The sequence below is a fragment of the Macaca nemestrina genome, chromosome 1 (assembly GCF_043159975.1).
Source record: "Macaca nemestrina isolate mMacNem1 chromosome 1, mMacNem.hap1, whole genome shotgun sequence".
Lineage (NCBI taxonomy): Eukaryota > Metazoa > Chordata > Mammalia > Primates > Cercopithecidae > Macaca > Macaca nemestrina.
The window spans coordinates 215,389,116-215,413,502 of record NC_092125.1 but is presented as its reverse complement, the minus strand read 5'-3'; the positions used below and the strand labels follow the sequence as shown (position 1 = coordinate 215,413,502).

At 54.5% G+C, this 24,387-nt stretch overlaps 1 protein-coding gene and 2 long non-coding RNA genes across 9 annotated transcripts in view; 2 read left to right on the top strand and 1 right to left on the bottom strand.

Moving 5' to 3' along the window:
* Positions 1–3,000: 3,000 nt before the first annotated feature.
* The window catches only part of LOC105483129 (paired box 7), a 118,053-nt gene continuing 96,666 nt past the window's right edge, over positions 3,001–24,387 (top strand). For 2 of the 6 annotated variants that reach the window (XM_071099444.1, XM_011743799.2), the window contains exons 1-4: positions 3,001–3,838; positions 6,448–6,683; positions 7,279–7,408; positions 8,377–8,511. In XM_071099444.1, coding sequence (XP_070955545.1) covers positions 3,754–3,838; positions 6,448–6,683; positions 7,279–7,408; positions 8,377–8,511 — 586 coding nt within the window. In that variant the 5' untranslated portion in view covers positions 3,001–3,753. The remainder of the gene's footprint in view (positions 3,839–6,447; positions 6,684–7,278; positions 7,409–8,376; positions 8,512–24,387) is intronic. The other 4 variants (XM_071099448.1, XM_011743800.2, XM_071099446.1 and 1 more) reach the window with 3 other exon arrangements.
* Positions 19,259–22,921, top strand: LOC139356911 (uncharacterized). 2 transcript variants are annotated; one of them, XR_011609441.1, is made up of 4 exons: positions 19,259–19,766; positions 20,505–20,602; positions 22,375–22,642; positions 22,785–22,921. It is a non-coding gene; the product is annotated as an uncharacterized lncRNA (long non-coding RNA). The 2 variants fall into 2 exon arrangements; XR_011609442.1 differs by lacking the exons at positions 19,259–19,766; positions 20,505–20,602 and adding an exon at positions 21,739–22,243.
* LOC105483128 (uncharacterized) lies at positions 20,840–22,953 on the bottom strand. The gene is made up of 3 exons (XR_988051.2): positions 22,826–22,953; positions 21,757–21,859; positions 20,840–20,964 (listed from the first exon to the last, which is right to left on the bottom strand). It is a non-coding gene; the product is annotated as an uncharacterized lncRNA (long non-coding RNA).

Sequence of the window (24,387 nt, the reverse complement as noted above, 5' to 3'; positions counted from 1 at the left end):
CTTTAGTCAACCTCATCTGGACCAAAGGATCTTCCCAGGGATTCAGGTCTGAGTTACAGCCCAGAGAGCAACGGAGGCCCATACATACCTCAGGAAACCATGGAGATGGGAGACACGGTGACAAGACAGACGGTCCCAGAGAAAAGCCGCTGGGGTGAAGCCAGAAAGGCAAGGAGGAAAAGAGAAAGAGAGACCAAAAGAATAAAACAGATGGAGGAGACCGTAAGATAGACTGAGGGACACAGAGAGACAGGGAAAATGTTTGTGTACGAGAGAGAGAGACAGAGAAAAAGAGACAGAGAGAAAGAGGGTGAAAGAGGGAGAGGAGAGAGAGGGACAGAAAGAGGGGGTCAAGGGCTAAAGGAGAACTTTCTGGAACAAGTCCTGCCCAGCCCACAGACTCAGAAGCCCCTCACAGCCTCCCTTACAGCAGCAATTGGAGGTCTTAGGAGTTGATTAAGCCTGCATGGGGGTGACTTTTTCTAGACAAGGGGGTAAGCAAAGGGAAACGAGAGGAGGGGACGCTGCTCTCCCCCACCCCCCGCTACAGTTCCCAGGTGAACCCCCCTTTTCCCCTGCTGGATGTGAAATCGCCATTTCACCCTGCCACACTCCTTAATTGTTGCAAAAATCATTTGTGAAATTGGTCTCCAACAGGCAAGAACGGCCACGCTCATTCCAATAGACAACCCTCCCCTCAACCCTTCCCCCTGCAGCGGCCCGTGGAATCCCGGAGCTGCAGAAACGCTGGGGGTCTGTGTCGCTACTGGACCCGCCACTGTTAGGTCTTTTGTGGGGAGGGTGAAGCACCACGCTGTGGGCGAGATGGCCCCAGTGCAGGACTCCTGAGGTTCTGAGGGTCCCTGGCAGCAGAGGTGTCCAGCTGTGCACTCTCCCCACTCGGCTCAAGATGCTACATGAGCACTGGCCAGAAGAGAGGGAGCCTCCCACCCTCGGCACACCCTGGAGGTCTTTTCCCACTCTGAGAAGTAACCTAAACACACACTCGCACATTCCTGACGCACGCTTGGAGCCATATCAAGGCAACATGGAGGTGACCTCAAAGCAGAAATACAGACGTGGACCCTCACTTAGAAACACACATTTACTCAAACTGACCCCAAACAGACCTACACACAAAACCCACCTACACCTTGACACACAGACCCGGGCACAGGGCTATATTCACACACAAGCACACTGGCATATTCCACAAATACAGGGAAGAAGTGCTTTCAAACCTTCCAGGCAAAGAGGACAACTAGTGACGAATGAATGGATGAATATGCAATACACCTAATACATATGTGTGTGTCTTATATGTGTGTATGCATAAGTGTATATGATACAAATATATGTATATATACACATAGAGAATATATATTCACCTATGGAGGTCAAAGCAGGCCAGGTCCCCAGCAAGGCTGGTGATGTAAGGGGTTGCCATCTTCCCTGGGCTTAAAGCTTGATCTCCCAATCTCTCCTGGGGGAGGGCCCCGTAACTTGGGCCAGGCAAAGTACCCTGGTGTCCACCTTCCAATTCTAAAGTTACTTGGCATTTCCCTTCTCAATTAGAGACAGTGTGAACTTAACAAGTTTTTCATCAAGGCCCCCATTCCCAGAAGGCCCCACCAAAACCTGATGAGCCCCTTGTGCTGGGAGAGTGGGGAGAGGAGGGAGATCTGTCACATGCTGAGAGGGGCAAAGGTCACAGGTGAGGCAAAGGGGAGGGATGGGGACACCCTGGGGCCAGCCAGCAGTGAACCCCCCAGGCTAAGACAAGGCTGACCCCACTGCCGGGAGAGAGCTGGCAGGGGGCGAGTTTGAGGGCTGGGTTCATTTTATTGTATTTTGCCTCTAGCGTCGGGCCAGAGACGCTCTTTCCCCCAGGAGACAAAAGGCCTGCAGTTGTGGCGTCCTGCCCCGCTGGGAGGGCGTTTCGGCCCCCAGGACTCAGTGTCCTGAGGTTGAGGCTGCTGGTCACCCTGGCTTCAGAGAATGAAGAATTCCGGAACCTCTGATCTCCCCACCCTGACTCCCGATCTTTCCATTGGGTCCTCCCCACAAACCCACCAGCAAGGAGCTCAGAGTTGATGAGCTCAGAGCTGTACCAAGTCTTGACACGCTCCCTCCCTCCCATCTCCCACCTCTTTGGGCCCCCAGATCCTCACACCAGCACCAACTCTCTGTAAACCCAACTACCTGCTGGAAAGGAGTTATGGGCCCGGCCTGGGGGCCTGAGGAGGATGGCGGCGGCTGGAGATGTCTGCACGGGGCGGGGCTGGAAGGGGAGGAAGAGACCTGTCCCTAACACTTGGCAGACCCACTTTTCCAAGCCTCGGAACCAGATACGGTTACTGGGGGCTTCTCAGAGCGGTGGGAAGGTAGAGTAAGAACTGGACACCGGGGTCTGACATTACACAGAAAAAGTCAGAATTCCTCCCTTCAAGTCACCCTAGGCCGGTTCCAGGGGAGCCTCACTGGAGGAGTTTCAGAGGATATAAGACGAGGGAGAAGATGAGAAATAGGGCGGACTCTGCCCCTGGGAGGCCAGAGAAAAGACCAGACTCCAGAGAGGCGCCGGACCGGAGGCAGACATTCCCATAGAGCCGGGACTCCGAGAGCGACCGTGGGCGACCTGGGGGCCGGGGACTCGGCGGATCCGGACCATTCATCAAAGGAAGGCACTGGGACAAAGTTGGCCTCCTCCCCTTCTCCCCCAGCCCCCAACTCGCCGGGATCGGCTCCCTCTGTTTTCACGGCGGTTCAAATTCTCCCCCAAAACGAGGTCGAGCCGGGGATTAGAAAAGAGGAAAAAAAATATTCGTTGGCTATTTCTTTTCGTTATTGGTCCTCCGCTCCCTTGTGCCCTGGCCCCCTTCCCTCCTCATGAATAAAAGAAAAGTCCGAACCTATCAGATCGCGTTCACTGCCTCCTCCTCTCCTCCTCCTCCTCCTCCTCCTCCTCCTCCTCCTCCTCCTCCTCCTCGTACTTCGGTGAACACTTTTGCACAACTTACCCATCTGATCACTCGCGCCCCCTCGCTTTTCCATTTCTCTTTCCCCAACCCCGTCACCCCTGTCGCCTCTGTCCAGCCCCGAAACCCGAGGAGGCTCCTTCTTCCGTCTGTCCCCGGGTCTCCTAGGGGACGGGGGGTGTGAAAGCTGGTGTGGAGGGAGAAGCGAGTGTGGTCTGGAGAAAGAAGGCGTGGAGAAGAGGGAGGGAGCGAGAGCGAGAGAATAAATATATAAATAAATACGAGAACGAAATCCACTCCGCAGTCTCCGGGCTCGGAAACTTTGGCCCCGAGCGCGAGAGCGCGAGAGCGCGGCGCTCGCCACTCCGAGGCTGGCGGCCCCGATTCCGGCCGCGTTCCCCAGGCCCCCCTCAGCCGTCTGGCCTCGTCTCCGGGTTCTGCCAGGCGCATCAGCCCGCACAACTTCTGGCCGAGCCCAGCCGGCAGAGGCGGACTTGGGGTTGGAGTGTTTGTTTGTTTGAACTTCCTTGTCGTCGCCACCTTCCCTCCCCCCAACCTCCGCCTCCACCTCACCCCCCTCCCCAGCTTCTGGACGCGTTTGACTGCAGCCAGGGGTGGGGGGTGGGGGTAGGGAGTGTGTGTGGAGGGGAGGGAGAAGAGGTTAAAAAAAAAAGAAGACGAAGAAGACGGAGAGAAAGAGATCGCAGCAGGGGTGAAGGCAGCGGACGGGAAGCGATTTTTGCCGACTTTGGATTCGTCCCCGGCGTGCGCAAGAATGGCGGCCCTTCCCGGCACGGTACCGAGAATGATGCGGCCGGCTCCGGGGCAGAACTACCCCCGCACGGGATTCCCTTTGGAAGGTAAGAACGCCCAGGCTGGCCTCGCCGCGACTCCGCCGCCCGGAACTCGGGTTCCTTGGAGAGGCTGCGGTCTCCAGGGGACGGTGGCGGCGCCGGCAGTAGCAGAGGGATCCCGTTCTCTTCTGGGTCCCAGTCCGGGCGCGGAACCCAGGAACTTTCTGGGACCCATACTTGTCCGCTTCTACGTGGGTTTCACTGACCGGCGGCCTTAGCTTCGCAGGTCGCGAGCTGCCGGCCTTTACCCGCAGGGCTGAACTTCTGGTAGATTTGGACTCCTAGTAAATATCAGGTCCCGGTGAATTTCAGCTCTTTCCACTATTTCCATGCACTTCCCTGACAATTTCTCGGCTCTCCAGACTCTCTGGCTGCCGGCTTTCTACTCTTGTTTTGAATTTTTTTTTTTCCACCCCGGGATTGGTCTTCCAGTCCTTTTTATTTCGAACCACCTACCATGGGTGATACTTTATATGCCTCAACTACCACGGCTATCCATTTCTTCCGAAGCCACACTCAAACACTCCTGCTTTTCCCCCTGGAAACAAACTAATTGGAAATAATAATTAGTAACGATTTTCCCCCTAAAACTTTTTACTTGGGCTTCCGCACTCTGGAAATCTCCCGGGAGAGAACCTCTAAACGGCGAGGTTTAGAGAACCTCTCAACGGCGAGAGGGGCACGGCAATGTCCACACCAGGGGAAAGAGCTGATTTTGTAAAGCGTCCTTCCTAAATATCCAGCGCCCGCCCGGGGAGAGCTGAGAGGACGGGCGGCCGCGAACCGGTCCCGGCTGGAGAAAAGGCTGGGAGCGCACCGCCGAGAGACCCGCTCCTGTGTTTTTGTTTTCTTTTTAAACTAACGGAAGGCCTCAACCTGTCACTGAGGGATCATTTGGCTTCTGAGGGTAGGTAGCCTAGGGTGTCACAGAGAAGTCGTTAGAAATACGTGCGACTCTTTTTTTTTTTTTTTTAATTACTCTTCTTGTAATCGTATGAGTCCCTGGCGCGTGAGGAAGGGGAGAGAAGGCAGGGAGGGGGTGGGCGGGCTGGCAGCCTGCGATCCGGTAGGAGCTCCCTTGGGCAGCGAGACGGCGCCGGGTCCCTGAATTAGACAGAGGCGAAGAGAGCGGCTCCGTGATCAAGTGCGCGCCGGCAGCCACGCAGGCGGGAGAGCGCGCAAACCCGGGGATTTGCAGCGGCACTCTCCTGTAGCGAATGCAAGTAAAACAGGCGGCTGAGGATGCGCGGCGGATTAGAACAATATTTGCCCAACATGACGCAGAATACTGAGGAGAGCCGAGTGCCGGTCGCTAAAGAGGCTCTTGAATATAAAGTTGGGCGCTCGAGAGCTCTTGAGCGCTAATGGCATATCCCGCCACGGAGACCGAGTGACTCTGACTTTGCGACGCACGATTTCTGATTAAATCCGAGGGTGGCTTCAGACACCGACTTTTACAAAAAGAGGTGGGGGGACCGGGAGAGCAAGGGAGGGGGCGGTAGGAACGGCCCAGCAGCGGAGCCTCTTCTCGCCTCCTCCCTTTCAATTATAGTCAGCTCCCTCCACTCCCGCGGCTGTGAAATCGTTCTAATCTTCCAGATCTCCGCAGCCGCTGAGTCCCCAAATTGGGGGGATCGAGGCTGGATTAGTGCTCTGGGTGTCCCCCCAACCTTCTGTGAGGAAATTGTGTAGACTTCGCATTAAGGCGACCAGGGCGTTCTCCCCTCCCCAGTACACACCAGGGATGCCTGTCTTCCTGGTTCCCAAAGTCACCCCCACCCGGGGACTATGTCCCATCTGCCTACCAGCCTCGCAGAGCCTGCAGGCACCGTTCATGGATTTGTGAGGCCAAGTGAACTATTTAATTTCGGGGCTTTGGGGCAGTGGTGTCCTAAAATTGTCCCAAAACGAAATTAGGACTTCGAGGGTGGTTAGAAGCAAAGGGAGTCACCCAAGGGACAACCAGGTGCCCTTGGAGGCAGCAGCCAACAGCATATGTCACCAGTCCCTCGGCTGTGCCTCAGCTGTTCCCTGGGACAGTTCCACTGCTCTAGCCAGAGCTGTAAATGTAGTAATCAGTCAGCCCTTTCTAGCCCCCGACAAACTGGATCATTCATGACTACCAGGAGTGTAGAACTGACCAGATGAGCCACATCACACCCGTTATTGGCCTCTCCAAGACGCAGGCAGGCCTGCAGCCCAAGCTTCGGCCTGAGGGACAGAGAGTCATTGGTCCCAAGATCTCTAAGGCTTTACCAGCCTGGTGGCTCTGCTGTCTCACCCCCGTCTCTCTCCCTCCCCTTCTGAGCAGCATTCGAATCCCCCAGGTGTGTCCTCATCCCTGGTAGTGTGGCAGGAGTTGGGGGTCACAGCATCTGGAGAGATTCTTGCAGCCATGACTCCTCTATCCATCTCTGCAGGAGATTTCCTAGATTTATGACAGTTGTTTCTCAAACTACCTCCCTACCAAAGCCCCAATGTGAGGACCACCGGGATCGCTGTCTGAGGTCTTGGGGCTCAAACAAACAAAACTGGAGTCAGGGAATGAACTCAGTGTCTGCTCTCCGTCCTCACCCTGCGCCTCTCTTATTCTGCATCTCCCCTCCCTTCTCCAGTGTCCACTCCGCTTGGCCAAGGCCGGGTCAATCAGCTGGGAGGGGTCTTCATCAACGGACGACCCCTGCCTAACCACATCCGCCACAAGATAGTGGAGATGGCCCACCATGGCATCCGGCCCTGTGTCATCTCCCGACAGCTGCGTGTCTCCCACGGCTGCGTCTCTAAGATTCTCTGCCGCTACCAAGAGACCGGGTCCATCCGGCCTGGGGCCATCGGCGGCAGCAAGCCCAGAGTGAGTGTCTTTGCCACAGAGGCTGGCAGCTGGCTTCCCATGGTCCGGGGGTCCTGGTTGTGGCCCCTCTTACTACCTCGTGTCATCCAGTGGCACCAGGCTGTAGGAAAGTAGAGCTGGAGAGTGTCTCCTACTCCCAGGTATCCTCCCATTGTTTTCCTATTATTTGAATTTCTCAGAGATGGGGCTAAGTAAGGTCTAGGTTGTCCAAGACCTTGAGGCCAATGAGCCATTCCTGGACTGTCCCCACATTTGCCTCAACCCCTGTCACCTTCCAAGACCAGAAGACATCTTCTCTCAGTCTTTCCTGAGATAATGATGGGGACCCTGGGGGTCCTAAGTAGAGTTTTTTATTGCCTATCCCTGTCTCACCCCCCCCCCACACACACACACACGCCAGCAGACCCCCAGCTGCCTTCCTGGGAGCCAGGAACCAGTTTCTTGAAAGGATAAAGCCAGTCTCTTGGGGGATGAGGGGACACATGGTAACCAGAACCACCAGCCTGGTCTAGGGCTCTTAAGAGGTGATATTAAAAGTATTTCCCTCCCCCCATCCCATCTTTCCACTCCTACTCTCCCACCTCCACTTCTGAAGCAGGTGGCGACTCCGGATGTGGAGAAAAAGATTGAGGAGTACAAGAGGGAAAACCCGGGCATGTTCAGCTGGGAGATCCGGGACAGGCTGCTGAAGGATGGGCACTGTGACCGAAGCACTGTGCCCTCAGGTGAGAAGGCAGCTGAGCCGGCAGAGCTGGCCCAGAGAGTGGCCGGGGCTCCAATGTGGAGGGCTGGAGGTGGGAGAGAGGGAAGGGGAGATGATGGTTGACTGGGAACTTACTGAGAAGTTGGGAGGAAAGGAGTACAGAAAGGCAGAGAATTAAGGCATAGGCATAAATCATAACAGAATGGAATAAGATGGAAAGAAGGAATAGGGAAAGAAAAAAAAGTTAAGAAAGAGGAGAGAGAAAGAAGAGAGAAAGGGAGGAATGAAGCAAAGAAGGAAAGAAGGAAGGAAGGGGCAAAGAGTTAACCTAGAAAGTTGGATGATAAGAGAGTCCCCCTGGAGGCTTTCTCAGAGAAAACGGCTTCAATAGATGGATCTGTCCTAGGAGGGTTGATGCCCATGGGCTTCCCTGGACCACCATCTCGGAGCTATCATTTCTGCTCTGTCGCCCACACCAGCCATTTGAGTCCTAAATGTGGAGGTCCCAAATCATACTGCCTGTGAGAGAGAAAGTGATCTGGGGTGTGTGTGTGTGTGTGTGTGTGTGTGTGTGTGTGTGTGTGTGTGTGTGTGTTTGTACATGTGCATTCAGGCATGCAAGGCCAGGATGCACACCTGAGTGTGGGAGTGACAGCAGGAGCTGGAGAGACTCCAGGGAAGCCCTGGGACCTCTCAGGGGTGTGGGTGAAGTGCACCTAGGCAGATGTTAGTGTAAGGCACAAATGCTTGCAGCATCTGCATAGGAATGCACAGTCTAACTACCCTGTGAGTGCCAGGGGTGTGAGTCAGGCTTCTCCAAGTGGGTGCTTGTTATGGAGTACGTGTTAATGCCTATGTGTGTGGAAGAGGGATGAATGGATATCTGTAAGGAAGCAGGGGGCTTCCTGACTTTCTTCCAGGGGCCCAGGCCACCGCGTGATCCTCTGCTCCAACAACTTATACTTGCTCTTTTGCCTTTGAATTTCTGAGGTTTAGTGAGTTCGATTAGCCGCGTGCTCAGAATCAAGTTCGGGAAGAAAGAGGAGGAGGATGAAGCGGACAAGAAGGAGGACGACGGCGAAAAGAAGGCCAAACACAGCATCGACGGCATCCTGGGCGACAAAGGTAGGGAACTTCCAGGGACTGCGAGGCCCCAGCCCGGGTTTTCCCACGGTCGGGTGTGCGGGCCAGTGGTTCGCTCCCGCCGCCGGAGCAGGCGACCAGAAATCCAGCGGGGAAACTCTCAGGCTGCGGGGCAGCCGGGAGCTGCTCAGGCTTTGCCGACAGCGCCCCCTCAGTGCGCACCTCGGATGCAGGCTAGATGCGAAGCCCGCGCCTTCTTTGCGCTATGGAGGCCGGGCGCGGACGGCCTGTGAGTCCCGGGAGAGTCCGGTTGCGGGGCCGTGAGCCTGGTCTACCCGAGTACTGCGGAGAGTGCGTCCTCCCGCGCTGGCGTTTTGGCTGCTACTCTCGGCGTCGATCAATTATCTATAGGAAACTTGGGCAAGGGGGCGAGGGGCGGGGGGCGGGAGGGGGGGGGGAGCGAGGAAGGAGGAGCCGGCCCGCGGCTCCCTAAATGAATTTGTTAACCAGACCCGCACACGCTCTCTAAACGGTCCCTTGAAACCCCGCCTGACAGTTGACTGACCGCTGCAATCAATAAAAATTAGCTGGGGCCCCGTCTGACTCAGCCCGGCGTTGCCAGGGCGGACTGGGGGACAGAGGGTGCCTTCCTCTGTGGCGTGCGCCGGCGGGGCTGGGAGTGGAGGCCAAGTTCCCAGATGCCCAGGGTCGGAGGATCGCAGTGGGGGAGATACTCAGGCTCCACACACCCTCTTCCCATTCTTAGCACGGCTTCCGCCGGCAGGCTGGAGTCCGAGCCCTGCGCCATGCTTTTTCTCAGGACCAGCTAAGGAAGGCGTTTAGTTTTCAAGCGCCCGCAAGCCCGGGAAAGGGGATTGTGCTTTTGTCTCTTGACGGGAGGAAGTTTCGAGAGAAAGAAGGGAAAGTTCTTCCTCATTACCCTCTCCCCTTCCTAATTGCCCTCATAGTTCCCCTAAGTCTCTTTGAGACTTGGTAACTGCGCGTTAAGGGGTGACAGGGAGATGGAACAGAAGCAGAAATGGAAGACCCAGAGTCACAAAGACTGACAGTTAAAAGAAAAGGCCCCAAACACACACTCGGGGAGGCGGCAGGCTGAGGGAATCGGAAAGACGGTGGCCATGGGAAACCGCAGACTGATTGCTTTGGAAAAAGTGGCCAGTGCCCTGGAACCTGAGAGCTTGCAAAGAGCCTGTGTTGTTCCAGTTTCCCTCCAGAGGTTTCTCCTAGCACCCCTCTCCTCACGACCCAAGCACTCCTAGCCCAGGTCTCTCTCCAGTTCTCAGAAGACCCTCCCAACCTTGAAGATGAACTTCACAGACAAAGCGGGCTTGCTAAGACAACTCCCATCTACGCCCAGCCCCCACAGGCGTGGTTCGAGGAGGAAGGATAGGGGGCCGGGCAGCCCTGTGCGAGAGCGGCCTAGGGCGAAGGGAAGGGGCGGGCTATTGACACACAGGGCCCCTAGTGATGCCGCAGTTCCGTGGGACAAAAGGGCGAGGGAAGAAAGGGAGTGAGCTGTGCCGGGCACCCCGCTGTGCCCGGCCTGCCGAGGGGCCTCGGGTCTGCGGCGGGAGGCAGCCCTGCACTGTCAAGGGGTCCTTGGTTAGGCCAGTCAGCCCAGAGCCCTGGGACACCTGCCAGAGGACCCAGTCCTTATTTCAGTTCCCACTGGAAGGAGACTAGATGGACTTTTTGTAGGCTGTGGAGGGGAGGCATAGAACTTGAATAATCTTTCCTGGGCAAATAATCTTTCCTGCACAACAGACAACTCTTCTGAGAGTTATCCCAGGGAGAAGCAGAGGAGGTTTGGTTTTCCTTAGAGAGACTTTAAATGTGTTTGCACGCAGGGAGTATACCCAGTTCAATCTGTGAGGAAGCACAAATAGGTAAATTTCCTCTGAGAAAGAAGGGAAGGGAAGGAAAGGAAGAGGATGGAAAGATCGTGCGGTCTGGAGGATTCCTCTGATTTCAGGAAATTCGGGGGCTTTCCGTGCTGGCCTGGGCTCACCACACCAGCTAACAAGCCACTTCGCTGGACAGAGGTTTTCCCTGCAGCAGGAAGCACCACGTCTCCAAGGGTTTAAAGAGGAACCTGTGCCAGATGCGGGAGGCTGAGGACACAGGTGCTGAGTCTAGAGCAGCTGAAGAAATGAAATGATCTGATGCAGTGAGTCTGGTGTCCAGAAAGTCCCGCAGTTTTTGCGTGACGGTGGGCGTGCTGGGTGCGGTGATTGTGCACTGAATGGCTGTGTAAGTGCAAGCATCTCTTGGTGTGACTGTTTACCCACGGGCCTTTGGATCTGAATGCTGTAGGTCATATATCTGTGCAAGTGGAATTCAGCATAGGTGTGCAGGGAGCGTGTAGATGGGTGTGAATGGGCAATATGATGGTGCAGATGAGAGACAGCCATCTATCCATCTGTGAACAAATTGTGTCCGTTTCCTACTTGAGTTCCTGGGCCAGTCAGCAGGCGCCCCTGTGAACCCCTCATCTCTCTCCCAGGCCCCAGACATCAGTTTCGTGGCCAAGTTAAAGGTGAAAAGACCTTCCAATCTCCATCTGAGTCATTCAGGTAGGGAGAGGCTGAGATGCCCCATGGCCAGAGCAGGGGGTGTTGTGCGCACACACAACTTTGTTTTGGCTTCTTGCTCTTGAAAAATGCTTTCTCTGGGGGAGTTGCCCCTCTCATGGCAGGGAGCCGCCAAAGAAGGGGTTTAAGAGCTCTCCTCTTTAAGCACTAAAGAGAGATCCCTCCCTGAGTCCGTTTTTTCCTATCGTCCGCTTGGCATTTAATAATGTTAAGACTTATTAGAGCTGGTAATGAAAACTGGGACTGCTGAATAGGAAACTGTGTTGGAGAGGGGTGTAATAGCTTCCAGGCATGGTAAGAAACTATTTATCCGCAATCAGTTCTCACTCTCAGAGTTTGAAGCACAAACGTTAAGTTGAAGGGTTTTAAAGCAGATTAAATTGAGCTTTTATTTCTGTGCACTTTCATCTCTGAACAGCTCACTCCTGCTCCCCTTGGGCTGATATTCATGAGGCTGTTCATATTTTTTTTTTCTCTTATCCTTGTTAAGACTAAGTTATTAGGATTGTTGGTTGTGAGTATTCTCAGACCGCTGCCGATAGGTGCTTGCCCCAGCCAAACTCGGCTCACCTGGAGAGGGAAGTGGACAGTTCCTTGCCCCCATGCACTTAGACTCCCTCCTCTTCACCCCTTTCTCTGAGGATCAGGGGATAGACAGGCCAGGGACCCAACAGGGAGGGGATTTGAGGAGAGAAGAGAAAGGAAAAGATTTTTCACAGAATCTGAGCTCAGAGATTCTTGTGGGGAATTTGATAGGGGTTTGCAATGGGTCAAACCATTCCTCAGTGGGAGCTGAGGTAGTGAGTGTGAAGAAATAAGCAATAATATAAACAACAATAACAGCAGTGACAAACAGCAAGAACACCAAAACCGCACGCATCTGACAGTGCACCAGTTGAAGCCAAAACTGACTGGATGGGACGGGGGCTCCACTTTGTTCTCCAGGATGGAAAGGCCAATGAGGTTACAATTAATATGAAATATAGGGAAGAGTTACAATGTGAGAAAAAAGAAGCAGTAGTAGTGGAGGCAGCATTTTTCTGGGGGTGGGGGGGGAACCCTGGGGGTGTCCAAGTCCAGCTGGAGAATTTGTAGACTTCCTGGGTGTGAAAGACCATCTGAGATGGGGGGAGGGTTGGCGAGGAGGGCGTGTGAGGCAGATTTGTTTCTCTTTGCATTTTTCCTTTATTTATTTTTAAGGCAGCAAACTTACAGGTGTGGAGTGGGAAATGACGGGGAAGGATCGGAAAGGAGGGGAGAGACCGGAGTGTGGGTTTTAGACACTTGTAAAAGGAGGTGGGAAACAATTTAATTTGGCAGCAGCGATAGCTGCTAATGCGGTTTTCGGTCGTTTGCTACACTGGAGGAAGCTGTTTTGATTGTGTGTACAAGGACCTGCCAAATTTAATTAGGCTCCGGGGGAGCCAGTGAATAGGGGAAGGGGGGCACGGCTCCCCTCAGCCCACACCATTTTTTCGGCTTCACACCTGGAAGGGACATTGTTTACGGGATCTTCGAGAACCAGGAAGGGGCGGGGGCGGAGAGGGACAGGAGCCTTGGAAGAGGGGGCGAGGGAGGGGACGAGGATAGTCCATTTATCACGAAACAATCTGCATTGATTTAAACCAACAAGTTCCCTCCTCTGTAAATGTGTGTTTAGAGAAAGGTAATTGACACTCCACCAAATCAAAGGATTACCCCGGGTTGGCAATCTAATCAAACAGAGTCCAGGCGGGATTTGAAGCTGTTCAGAGTGGGATCAGCTTCGCATAATGGGGGCTCGGAGGAAGATGGGAGGGTGTCAGGCAATTCCCGGCTTTAGGCAGCGCTCGGCGGTGGATATCCAGTGCGACCAGAGGGAGAGAGGGAGGGGGCGCGGGAGGGGCCCGCCGGGCCGGGGGCTGGGGGGGATGGGGCGAGCTGAGAGGGGAGTGCGGAGCTGGGAACGTCCCGGCGGAGGCGGAGGGGGCTCCCGGCGAGGGGCCGAGCCCACACTGAGCTGACAAGGCTCCCCTTTTCTTCCCTCCATCCCCCCAACCGAAGAAGAGAGAGGGGGAGGCGGGAGCAGAGACTAACGAGGAACAACAATGAGGAGATAACTATTACAAAGGCAAACACTGGCGCTCGCGCGCTCGCAGCCCCAGAACCCGCGGTAAATAAACAAAGTCTGCAAACTGTTTGCTAGATAAACTCGTGCCTAAATCGAGTGTGACGGGCAAGGAGAGAAGAGACAGAAGGAGATAAGGTTGGAGGGGGAATGAACGAGCATAATCTAATAGAAGACATTTAGAAAACAAACTTTAAACAAGGGAGAACAGGCGAACGGAGGGCAATTATCCGCCCCAGAGAGCGAGGGAAGCCGTCGGAGGTCTGGGAAGGGGTGGAAGGGAGGGGACTGGGAGCTGCGGAAGAGCCGAGTGTTGGGGGTGCCTTTGGGACTCCGTGGGGAGCCAAGAGGGGCTCCCTAGGGCGCACAAGAAAAGAGGCTCGGTTCCCGGATTGAGTGAGGTTCCCGCGCTCATCCGGTCTTGGAACGCAGGCACGTCTAAACCGGGTGGGGTCCCCCGCTGCGAGGGCGTGCGGGTTTTGTGTTTCCCTCGGGGCACGCACCGCCACACATCGGCTGTTTCAAGGCGTTTGTACCTAAAAGGCTAGTGTGCACGGCGCAGCGGTTAAAGGAATTAGATATTTACCAGTTTGAAATAAGCCTGGCTAAGAAGAAGAGAGAAGAGAGAGACATTGAAAAGATGAGGGTGGGGGAAGACTTCAAACGAATTCATCATTTGGAATGGTGGAGGGGAGATTTACCAGACAGTATTGGGAAGTTATTTAGATATTAATAACACATTTTCCTGAGGCGCGACCACGGCAGCCATCTGCGCTGCTCTCGGAGCTATTTGGCTGGGTAAAATATGGGCGTCTCAAATGTTGGGAAGAGATAACGCAATCAGGCTAACCCTGGTCCTAAGACTGCATCGCAGCGTTAAACCCGGATTAACCTCCCCCCCAACTCCCGCGGCCCCCTCCCCTTTCACAGCTTTCCAAATTTTCAGTGGAATTTACATGGAAGGATTTAAAAGCACATATAACAGTAGCCTTAAAGCAGTAAGGTGATTATTTGGGCTTTTTTTTTTTTTTTTTTAAGAACGTCTTTCTGAAAATGATAGTTGTCACACGTTACATTATGTATAAATAATATTATATAAAAACATATTTTTATACAGGAAAAGAGGGCTGAGCAAATGAGATTTCCTACCAGGTTACCTCTTTGGAGTTTCTATTTGCCATCATTCTATCATCATCAACAAAGTTGATGAGGCTTCATTCTGTACTGTTGGGCAAGAGCGCCTAAGGATATAAACATGCAATGTACCAAGTTCTGGCCGTACCCTTGGAAGCTCAGAGTCTAAGACCAGACAGAACTCACAGCCCTGAAAAGACAATGCCTGGTCGAGGGAAGGGTTTCTGCACAGAGGAGAGACCCCCAAAGAAAGCTTCTCCAGAGGCTGTGGGGCCTTGAAGGCTATGACTAAGGAGGGGGGGGCACATTCCAGAAATTCCAGAAAAAGTATCTCTTCTCTCCCTTCCATTGCAGACTAAAGGGGTAATTAGGAAACTCAGGATGAGGGTAAGAGGCGCTTGGAAGACTGGGATACCCCCCTCAGTTTTTGCTGTCCGGGGCCTTCCCTCTTTTCCCCTTCCCCCAACTCTGGCTGAAAGAGGAAAAGGTGGAAATGGGGTCAGCGCTTTCTGACCTGCTCTGGAGCGATTGGCCCCGGCTGGGGTCGGACAGGGGGAGGGAGGGAGGGAACTAGCCTTCCCAAATCGAATCAAGGCAGAACGGTGACCTAAGGGGGAAACTTCGCCATTAGTAGATAGATCTCTCCAAAACTTCAAACGAAGTGGGGTGGGGGAGAGGTGAGGCAGGGAAGGAGTCCAGAAGAGCGCAGGGGGAAGTACCAGCATGCGAAGGGGAGGGGCCTGGAGGAGGAAGAGACGGGGTCGAGGGCAAAGGGGAGGCGGGGGCCAAAGGAAGGGGTGTGGGTAAGGGGATGCGAAGAGAGGGGGTCGGCTGCACTTGGAACTTCAACCCCTGGGAGAGGAAAAGCGTCTGCGGGTCCCTGCAGCCTCGGGAGGGGTGAGGGGAAGTTGTGTGCGCCCCAAGTCCAGCTCCGAAGAGGCCCCGAGGGCATTACAGGGCGCCTTGGGCACGCGTGCCAGGCCCCGGTTTGGCAGCCGAGCTGAGCGAGGGTGGATTGTGAGGACCACTGGGGCCGCCGCGGGGCTCTGCGTGTCGGCTGCCAGGGAATTGGCCGATTTCCCTAGTCTGAGGGTCAGCGAATGGACCTTTCCATGGCTTGGTCGCCCTAGTCCTGGAGGTGCGCTGGGTCTGAGTTCCGGTGGAGACCAAGGGAGGGGTGGGGAGAGGCAGCGGAGACAGAGAGCCACAGAGGAGGAGAGAGCTAGAAAATTCAGAGTGAGAAAGGCTGAGCGCAGCAGAAGAGAATCTTGCGTACAGTTTGAGGACGCTGAAAAATGCGGAGGGGCCGAGGGAGGCGCCGAGCAGCAGGAAGAAAGACAAAGAGATGCAGAGTCACCGAGAGGCTGACCCTGGGACGGGCGGATCAGGACAGCCAGCGGGACCTAGAGACAGAGCCCGCGGGAGAGCATTGGCGGAGAGGGCGAGCGCGCAAAGCCGGGCAGCGGCGAGGGGAAGGCGGGAGGCGGGCGAGCCGCGGCCGCCCTTTTGATCCTTCGCGGCTTCCCCTTATCAGAAGCGCTTTCGGTGACATCGGTACAAAGGCAGTTCATCATATTACAGCACGTCCCGGCGGCTCGCTGAGATCCTGCCGCTTAATTAGAGGCGAGCGAGCTGGGCTGGCGGGGCGGGAGGCAGGCCGACCCCGAGGCGGGGGCCCGGGTTCCGTGCTCCAACCCGGGGCGCTGGGCAGGGGCCAGCCCGCGTGCCTGGCGGTGTTGGGACGTGGAGTGAGGGGGAGGCCGGGAACGGCATTCAGAGCCTCGCTAAATTAACAGGACGGCCCGGGCTTCACTGCCCGGAGAGTGAAGCTCGCCGCCTTCCAATTTAGCCGCCGCCCCTTCTAAGTTGTCGGCTTTGGGAAGGGATGGCGCTCTGGTCACTTTCCCCGCTTCCAGGATGTGAACGCTGCGGACTGGAGGGCGAGTAAGGGGGAGGGAACCCAGGGTGAGCTGAAGGCTCAGTGCAACTCCGGGTCCAGGTCGCACCCACCAGCCCCCCGAGGTTGTGTTCCATCCCCTCCTCCCACAGCTTTGCTCTCCATCCGAACACAGGTGGGCGAGGGTGGAGCAATCTGAGAGGGGCAAAGCGCATCGTGGTCGAGGTTCTAGTGTCCATCCCGCCCGCAACTCACTAGCAATATCACCCTAGACAACCCATTCAAACACTTTGGGCCTCAGTTTCCTTCCATGAAAAAAGAGAATTAGCTAAGACAAATGTTATCCTTTTAGGGGATCCTGGATCCCTTTAAGAATAGGCTAAAACCAAAAAATAATTTTAAAACCTTGCCATTTACATACTTACATACTTTCATACAGGCATAATTTTTCATCTGGTATAAAGGGGTCTTTGGGGCTTCTAGAGGCCACACCCCATTCAGAACCTCACATCCGCGTGCTTCCTGATGACTCCCGTATTCTCCAGGGAGCTTCTGATTCCAGGATCAGGAAGCTCAAAATGAGGCGATGGGGAGGAGGGGCACTGAGATTCTGCCCTTGGTCTGATCCTTGCTACTTCCTCCCCTCTCCAAAACAGAGAAGAGAGCTTCTCTCCCACCCCACTTGGTTACTGGGAGGGTCCTTTGGGAAGCGTTTATATGCTGGTATAAGCACGTGTGCTATGCTCACCTTTTACCTATACCACCCAAAAGAGAAATTTTCCTCTGGAGTGTATGTGTGTGAATGTCTTCATTCATTCTGCAAAAATTTTGTTGAGCACCTACTAGGTGCCAGGTATTGTGTTAAGTGACCTCAAGAAGGTCCCTGCCCTCATGGAGTTCTGAGCCAGGCGGTGGAGACAGAAAATAAGCCCACGAATAAACAGATGTGTATCATGGATGTGTTTGTTGTGTGTTTACCTGGATATCTTTGTGGGCTTCCCTCTTTGCAAGGCTGTCTTGTGTCTGGGTGTTTGTGCATGGTTTGTGTGTGTGCGCGCACGTACGACAGCAGAGTGTGTTTGTGGGGCTGGGGCTGAATTTGGCAGGCAGCCCCCAAGCTGACCTCTGGAGTGGCCCGAGTCAGGGAACTGGGACTTGCTTCGCCAAGGGTTCGAGGGAGAGGCGGAGGGAGGAGCGGCTGGACTAAGGAGCCTCTTGCCTTCACTGCACTCTTTGTCTGACACCACGAAAAGACCGAAGATCAAAGAGGCCCCCGGGCCGGACAGAAAAAGGGGTGGGGCGGCGGACGCGATAAGTAGCTCGGAAAACTCCACCCTCAACTTTTCTGGGTCCTTTCCATGGGACCCAGACCCTCCAGAACCTCACCCAAGTGGGCGAGTGGGCGGCCGGCGATGGGTTTTCTACAGTCCTAAGCCTCAGCAGGGCGACAGGTGGAGAGGAACAGCTTCGGCTCCAGGCTCCAATTCAGATGGAGGTCTTTAGGTGACTGGAGAAGGGGGAAAGAGAGCAACATTCGGAAGTTTTGTGAGGTGTGTGTGTGTGTGTTTGTGCTGTGTGTTCTGTATACATTTGCAGGGAGATTGTGGGTCCGGATCAAGCCTCCTGGTTTCTTGAAAACTTGTCTTAAAGTCTGCTCTGGCTTTACCTGGGCTGCAGACTTGGGAGCTGGAAGGAGTCAGGAGGAGTCCTAAGGAAGCTTCTGGAACCTCTTGTTCTCAGTGGAAACCTGCAGAAGCACCTCCCTCTCCCGCACTTTCTTGTAACCACAGACCTAACTCAGGAAGCTGGTCTCTAAGCCACCTGGCAAGGTGCTTTCCAGCCTTCTCGAGTTCCCTCGCCCTGCAGCTCTCCTTCCCCCCCCGGACTTCTTGAGTTTGAATTCACCCTTCCGAAGGTCTAAAAATACTGTAGAAAAAGAAAGTCCAATTTGGGGGGATATACCCCATCCTCCATTCTCCTGCTTCCCGCTGCCTGCAAATGCCAAAATTCAAAGTGCCCACCCCTCCCACCTTTTCGATGGGGGGAGATTCTGAAAGACTGAAGAATCCCAACATCTCTGGGATTTGTTAGAGGTCCTCGGAGTGAACCCTAAGAAAAGAGGCCTTGGAACTTCCTTTAATAAACGGGGCTGAACCTCCCTCTCCAAATTTGGTTCTGGTTGGGACTTTTTCTCTGGTGGCTTGGTGGCCCATACAGGGGACACGGAGAGGTTCGCCCAGAGCTGCCTGTTACAGGAGATAACTGCTGTAAATGGCCCCCTTTGCGTCGACCCTCCTTCCCAAAGACCAGGTCTTTTCCGTTTCGGCGGTGCCTGAGCCTCAGTTTCCCTCTCTGATTAGTGAGGCTAAGAACCGCTCCTGGTCTCCCCAGGCAGCAGGAAATTAGGGCCGGGAAAGCGGTTTGGAAACTGGTCAGCGGGTGCAGGCGGGGAAAGGGTGGGAGGCGCCAGGAGTTTGTCCTCCTCCCGGGGCCGCCCCCTCCCCGCCGCCCTCTCGGCGCAGTCCCCGCTCGCGCCTCAATGGCCACTTTAGAAATACAAACAACTTTAGAAATAAAGTAACCAAACCCCCGAAAGGGGCTTTGAAGGGGCGAATGCCTGGTGGCGCTTTACTATGGTGTGGGCCGAGGCCCCGGCCTAATCCTGCTTTCATTTCCACCGACGGCCGCGGGGGAAGCGCTCCCGGCCTCCCGGCCCCTCAGGAGGCTGATTAGGCCACAAAGAGCCCCCATTATCCCGAGAAGAAAACCGGGGGGCGGCGCGGGGCGGCGCGGCGCGGGGGGAGCGGCCCGCCCGCGCCCGGGCTATTGACTTAGTGGATGAAGTCAAGAGCGGGCACGCTGGAAGCCCGGGGGTGGGGGGCGGGGGAGGGCTGGGGCCTTGGGCGGGGGATCCCGGAGGTAGGGTGGGGGGAGGGCTGGAGGGGGAGGGGCGGCCCGCGGGGGAAGGGGCGGGTGACGGAACAAAACAGGACGCACAAAACCCACAACAAAACCGAGCTCCGGGCGAGGGGAGCCGGGCCCTGGTGCGGGGCCTCGTCTGCTGAGCTTGGCTGGGTCGGCTGCCCGCGCCGGTCAGCGGAGGGGAGGGGGGCAAAGGACCTGGGCCCCGCCGCCCCTGCCGCCTGGGCTGGGTTGCTTACTTGGGATGGGGTGGTGGAGGAAAGGAGAAAGTTGCAGCCGTTGGACGGTCTGTCGCTAAGTGCTACATGGCTTGGGCACGCGGCCTGCGGCTCAGGCTCTCTCTTCCTCCTCTGTGACCCCAGGGAGCTGGGTACAGAGGTCTCCAAAAGTCACCCCCACTGTGGCGGCCTGCGAATCTGTGATCGCAGCTATGGAGGATGCTGTAGAGGAGATGCCTGAATTGGGGGAGCAGGGAGGGGGGAAGGAGGCAGGGGATTGAAGGAGAAAGACAAGTACCCTGGATTCTGAAAGATCTGGGTAACTTTGAGTGAAGCATTCTGAGAGCCTTGATGTCCTCTTCTGCAAAATGGGTCCATGAACACAACCTCAAAGTAGGCTAGGAAGTGTAAGTGCTATAATTACATGAAGTACAGCGTAAACTGGGAGGCTGGAGAAATATCACTCCCCCATCCTCTTCTACCTCCTCGTTTCCTCCAAGGCTTCTTTCAATCACTCACCTATGACTTGAGAAATAATAGGGGCCTTGGAAGAAACGGGCTGTGAATCCATAAGTGATCACCAAATGTGGGCACGGGTGGGGTGGGGGCAGATGCTCAGCCAAATGCAAATAAATAGTATCCCTCCTGATCTACAGTTCTATACAGGAGAAATAGGCCTGCTCTGTGGGCAGCTCCTCATTCAGCAGAAGGTCAAGAGAAGAAGGTAGAAACACAGAGCCAGTTCCCGGAGCCCAATAGACACTGTTCTGTGTGTGGAGGGACTTCCGTCCCCCTGATGGCTTCTGTCCCCACAGGCAGAGGCTAGGCAGCCTTGACTGACAGGGTAGGGAGGTGGGGGTGAGTGCTCTGGTTTGAGGACATGGTGAAAACATCCTCCAGGTATAAAGGAGGCAAGTAAGGGTATGTGACACAGGCTTCTACCTGACTGGCCCCCAGTCACCTCCCCTCCTCAACCAGAGCTGTTTTCCCCACCCCCAGCCATCTCCCAGAAACAGGTCCTTACTCCAATGATTTGGAAGTTCTTTGAAGGCAACGTCACTCTTCATCCATTCACTCTACCACTTTATTTTTGTCTTTTTTTTTTTTTTTTTTTTTTTGAGACTGGGTCTTGCTCTGTCACCCAGGCTGGAATGCAGTGGTATGATCACTGCTCAGTGTAGCCTCAACCTCCCAGGCTCAAGCGATTCTCCCACTTCTGCCTCCCGAGTAGCTGGGACTACAGGTACGCACTACCACGCCTGGCTAGTTTTTGTATCTTTTTGTAGAAACAGGATTTTGCCATGTTGCCCAGGCTGGTCTGGAACTCTTGAACTCAAGTGATCCTCCCACCTTGGCCTCCCAAAGTGCTGGGATTATGGTGATGAGCCACCATGCCCAACCATTCCACTACTATTTATCAAGCCCTAGATAGTGTGGGATGTGCTGAGGAGGATACCCCCCCCCACCCACTGGGGTAAATTAAGGAGTTAAGACTTATTCCAAGGGCAGCGGGGAGCCATGAAGGATATTTCAGTAGAGGAGTGATGGACTCACCGAGCCGAGAATGTACCAGAAGGTGTGGAGATACCAGCTAGGAGGTCAAAGCTGTGGGAAAGGAGCAGAGAGGTACAGAGGGGCTGGAGAGCAGAGGATGCAAGGAGACATGGTTAGGAGAGGGCTGCCCCAGCTGGAGATGGAAGAGGAGGGAAGCAGCCCATTCCCATACTCCCCTGACTGATGCCCAGGGGGTACTGAGCCCGTTACTGGCTGCTAGGTTAGTTCAAGGGAACTTGGAATTCCTCTGCGGGCTGAGATTACAAAGGGTGGAGTCAGACTCAAACAGGCCTTAGAGGTCATCTGGGCATTTTACAGATGGAAAAGCTGAGGTCCAGAGGGAGGGATGTGAGGGAGGCCAAAGGAGGAAAAGGCCACTCTGGTCTGCTGGCAGTTACGCGCAGATACAGGAGCAAAACAAACTGGCAGAAGCTTTGCTCCCAGGAATTAGGAAGGCATGGAATAAGGACAACCACAGGAAATGTGGCCTTTCCCCATCCCGCAGTTCATCACCCTTTGTGTTTAATGTGACACATGCCTTAAAGTTCTAATTCACAGAGGGGGAGACTGAGGCACAGAGGGTTGATTAGCCCAAGGAAGTAAGGGGAGGAGGGTTCCCTTCTAACAGGCTCTGCAGGACTCTGACACCTTTGCCCTAAGAAGCCTGAAGGGCAGCAAGAACCTCCTCTTCTTACCCCATCTGGACATTTGCAGCCCCCAGCCCCCTCCCCTGTTCTTCATAAACCCCAGATTCTCAGGTCTAAGGGAGACTGTGGTTCAAGCCATTGCCACTCCCACCCCACCCTGCTACCACCCACACTCCCAGCACCCATAAGCACCTACTGGGATCTTGAGCCCTGCTAGATGCCACAAACTTGGCCTGCTGAAGGGTTGGTCTGTCTACCATGCTGGGAACAGTCCTTTTCAACAGCAAGGGAAAATGCAGCTGAGAGGGAAAAGAATCACAGATTGTGGTTAGGGTTGGAATTCAGATCCTCATGTAAATGGCCCCATGCAGAGGCCCTAGCCTGAGCACTAACTGCTATGTCATTCTGGAAGAGTCGCTTGGTGTCTCTGACCCCTGGTCCTTTTGTCTGAACAATGGGCAAGGCAGGATCTGCCTAGTGGTTTTCAAACTGTGTTCCATGGAGACAGGATTCTCAGCCTCGGGCCAGCCTTTGAGCTGTAATACTCTGGGCATGTGTTCAGTGGAGGGGGAGCAGTGAGAAAACAGCCTGGCTGCCTATGGATAGAGGAAACTCCAGGGAGCCAGGGCTTTGTCCTGGGAAGAGCAAGGACCACTTCCCATCCAAGGCTGCTCTGGAGGAAGGTGAGGGGAAGAAGCTCTGTATACTCCTGGAATCAGAGCCCTTGGGCTGTGGTTATTGGTCTTCAGAGATAAGGTGATAACTGCTTATCTGGTGACAAATGATTATCCTCCTCTTCAATTCCTCTGATTAGGAAACTTTCTCTCCTGGCTGGGAGGTCTCTTTGGACGAAGGGCAGAGCTGATCAAGAGACACTGACATCTGCCTCTTCAGTCCCTGCCCGGCTTGCTGTGTGATCAGAAAGCAGTTACACACTCTGTGCTTCATTTTGGGGCCTGCTGGAGCAGCTGGGTTGCAATGCCATCCTAGGATGGTGCTAGAAGGAGGATTCAGTGCAGCCTGCGGGGGATGGAAGGAGCAGGAGGGCAGAGGGCAGAGGGCTGTGCCCCAGAGTCATGCAGGTACTTTTGCAAGGCATGCACACCTGGGTGCTTTCTTGATTTGGGACATCCAAGCACAGTGGCTTTGGAGCAATCTGTCCTGGTCATTCTGACGGCCTCCCCAGCAAGAGCCACTGGTCTCATGCACCTCCTTTTTTTACAGATGGAGAAACTGAAACCCAGAGAGGGGAAGGGATTTGTTACCTGTTGCATAGCAAACAGAGAGGAGTCAGAAGAGAGACCCAGTCCCCAAACTATTAAACCAGGCACCATGAAGGGAACATTCTTCCAAAGTTGCTGGGTCCCTCACGTTTTGTTATGGTCACCTGCCCCCAGAGGATCCCATCTGCCAGGATACCATGATGAGAACAATGGGGCTGGCAGGGCAAGACCTCTGCTCTGTCCTACTGTCCCCAACTCCTGCTTGTGTCATAGATGGTCTCCTAGACACTCACTGTCATCTCAGCTCTGGGCTCTGAGCCCTTGTATCCACAGGCAACTTCCCTGCATGGAAGACCCCCTGGACTTGGAATCAGCAAGACCCAGGTTCCTCCCCATTGCTGCCCCCACCATGTGCCCTGAGCTGTGGCTTCCCCTCTCTCAACCTTAGTTTTCTCATCCAGGCAATGGGAGCAAATGCATTAAAACACAGAAAGGCTATGTGATGCATAGGAAGTACATGCTTAAAATGAGATAAAAGACCTGAAAGTGATTTGTGTGAAATAGATGATCCCTAAAGATCTATACACTGAGAATTTCCTAAGTCAAGAGCACATTGTTTCATCGGTGGTTCTAAAATGTATATGCATATATTTTTATAGGTTTTTGAAAGATGTATTGCAAAAGTAATAGGTACTTGTAAAATTTCACATTGTAAAAAAGTATATAAAATAAAAATTAAGGATCCTTCTCTATCCCTAGCAACAGCTTTGTTGAGTTGGGATATAACTGTCTAGATTTATACAGTGATATATAGATCTATCTTTCTATCTAGATCTACCTATCCATCTATCTGTTTAGATGCAGATATATATTTGGAGGAAAGTGGTGTCACATCAGCTTAACTTGGGGGCAATAGCCCCTTCAAGGGGTGACTGTGAATCCTCAGAATTAATTTATCAGTGGTGGGTATGTGTCTGGAGAGAGATTCCAAGTGTTCCAGAGCTCAGGGTCCCCCAAAGGTTAAGCATCCTGAGTTGGAAGATTTGCAGGTGTTTGTTCTTTCAAAGATCCCTCCCTCCCCCGCACCCTCCCTCCAGGCCTCACAGTGCCTCCCCACTGCCCCGCTCTCTCTCTACCTCCCCACCTCCCCCCCACCCCCGCCCGCCGCCTCCTCATGCACCTGCTGAGGCTTCCGGCCTCCACTGCTTCAAAGAGGCAGGCTGGGCTTTACCTGCCTGCCTCGGAGAAAAACAGCCTGGTTTGAAAGGGGAAGTGGCATTTCAGGCACTTAATTAGACCCGGGACAAGAATGGAAATTGGCTCTCAGGTCAGGCCAGGGGGAATTGTTGGGGGATTAACACCCAGGTAAACCCATCAAGGCTCACCGGCCCCCTGGCAGGAGGCAGCAAGAGAATCCTGGGCAGCAGCGGAAAGGCTGGGCTGGCTGGGCCTACAGCCTGGGAATCACATTCCAAAGTGGGGTAGGGGGGTGTGCATAGCTGGTAGAAGGTGGGAGGGAAAGGGAGGGCCACTGGCTGCCTCCACCCTTAACCTCAACCAGCCCTCTTCTCCTCCCACCCCTCGCCCCCATTGCCCCAGGAAGG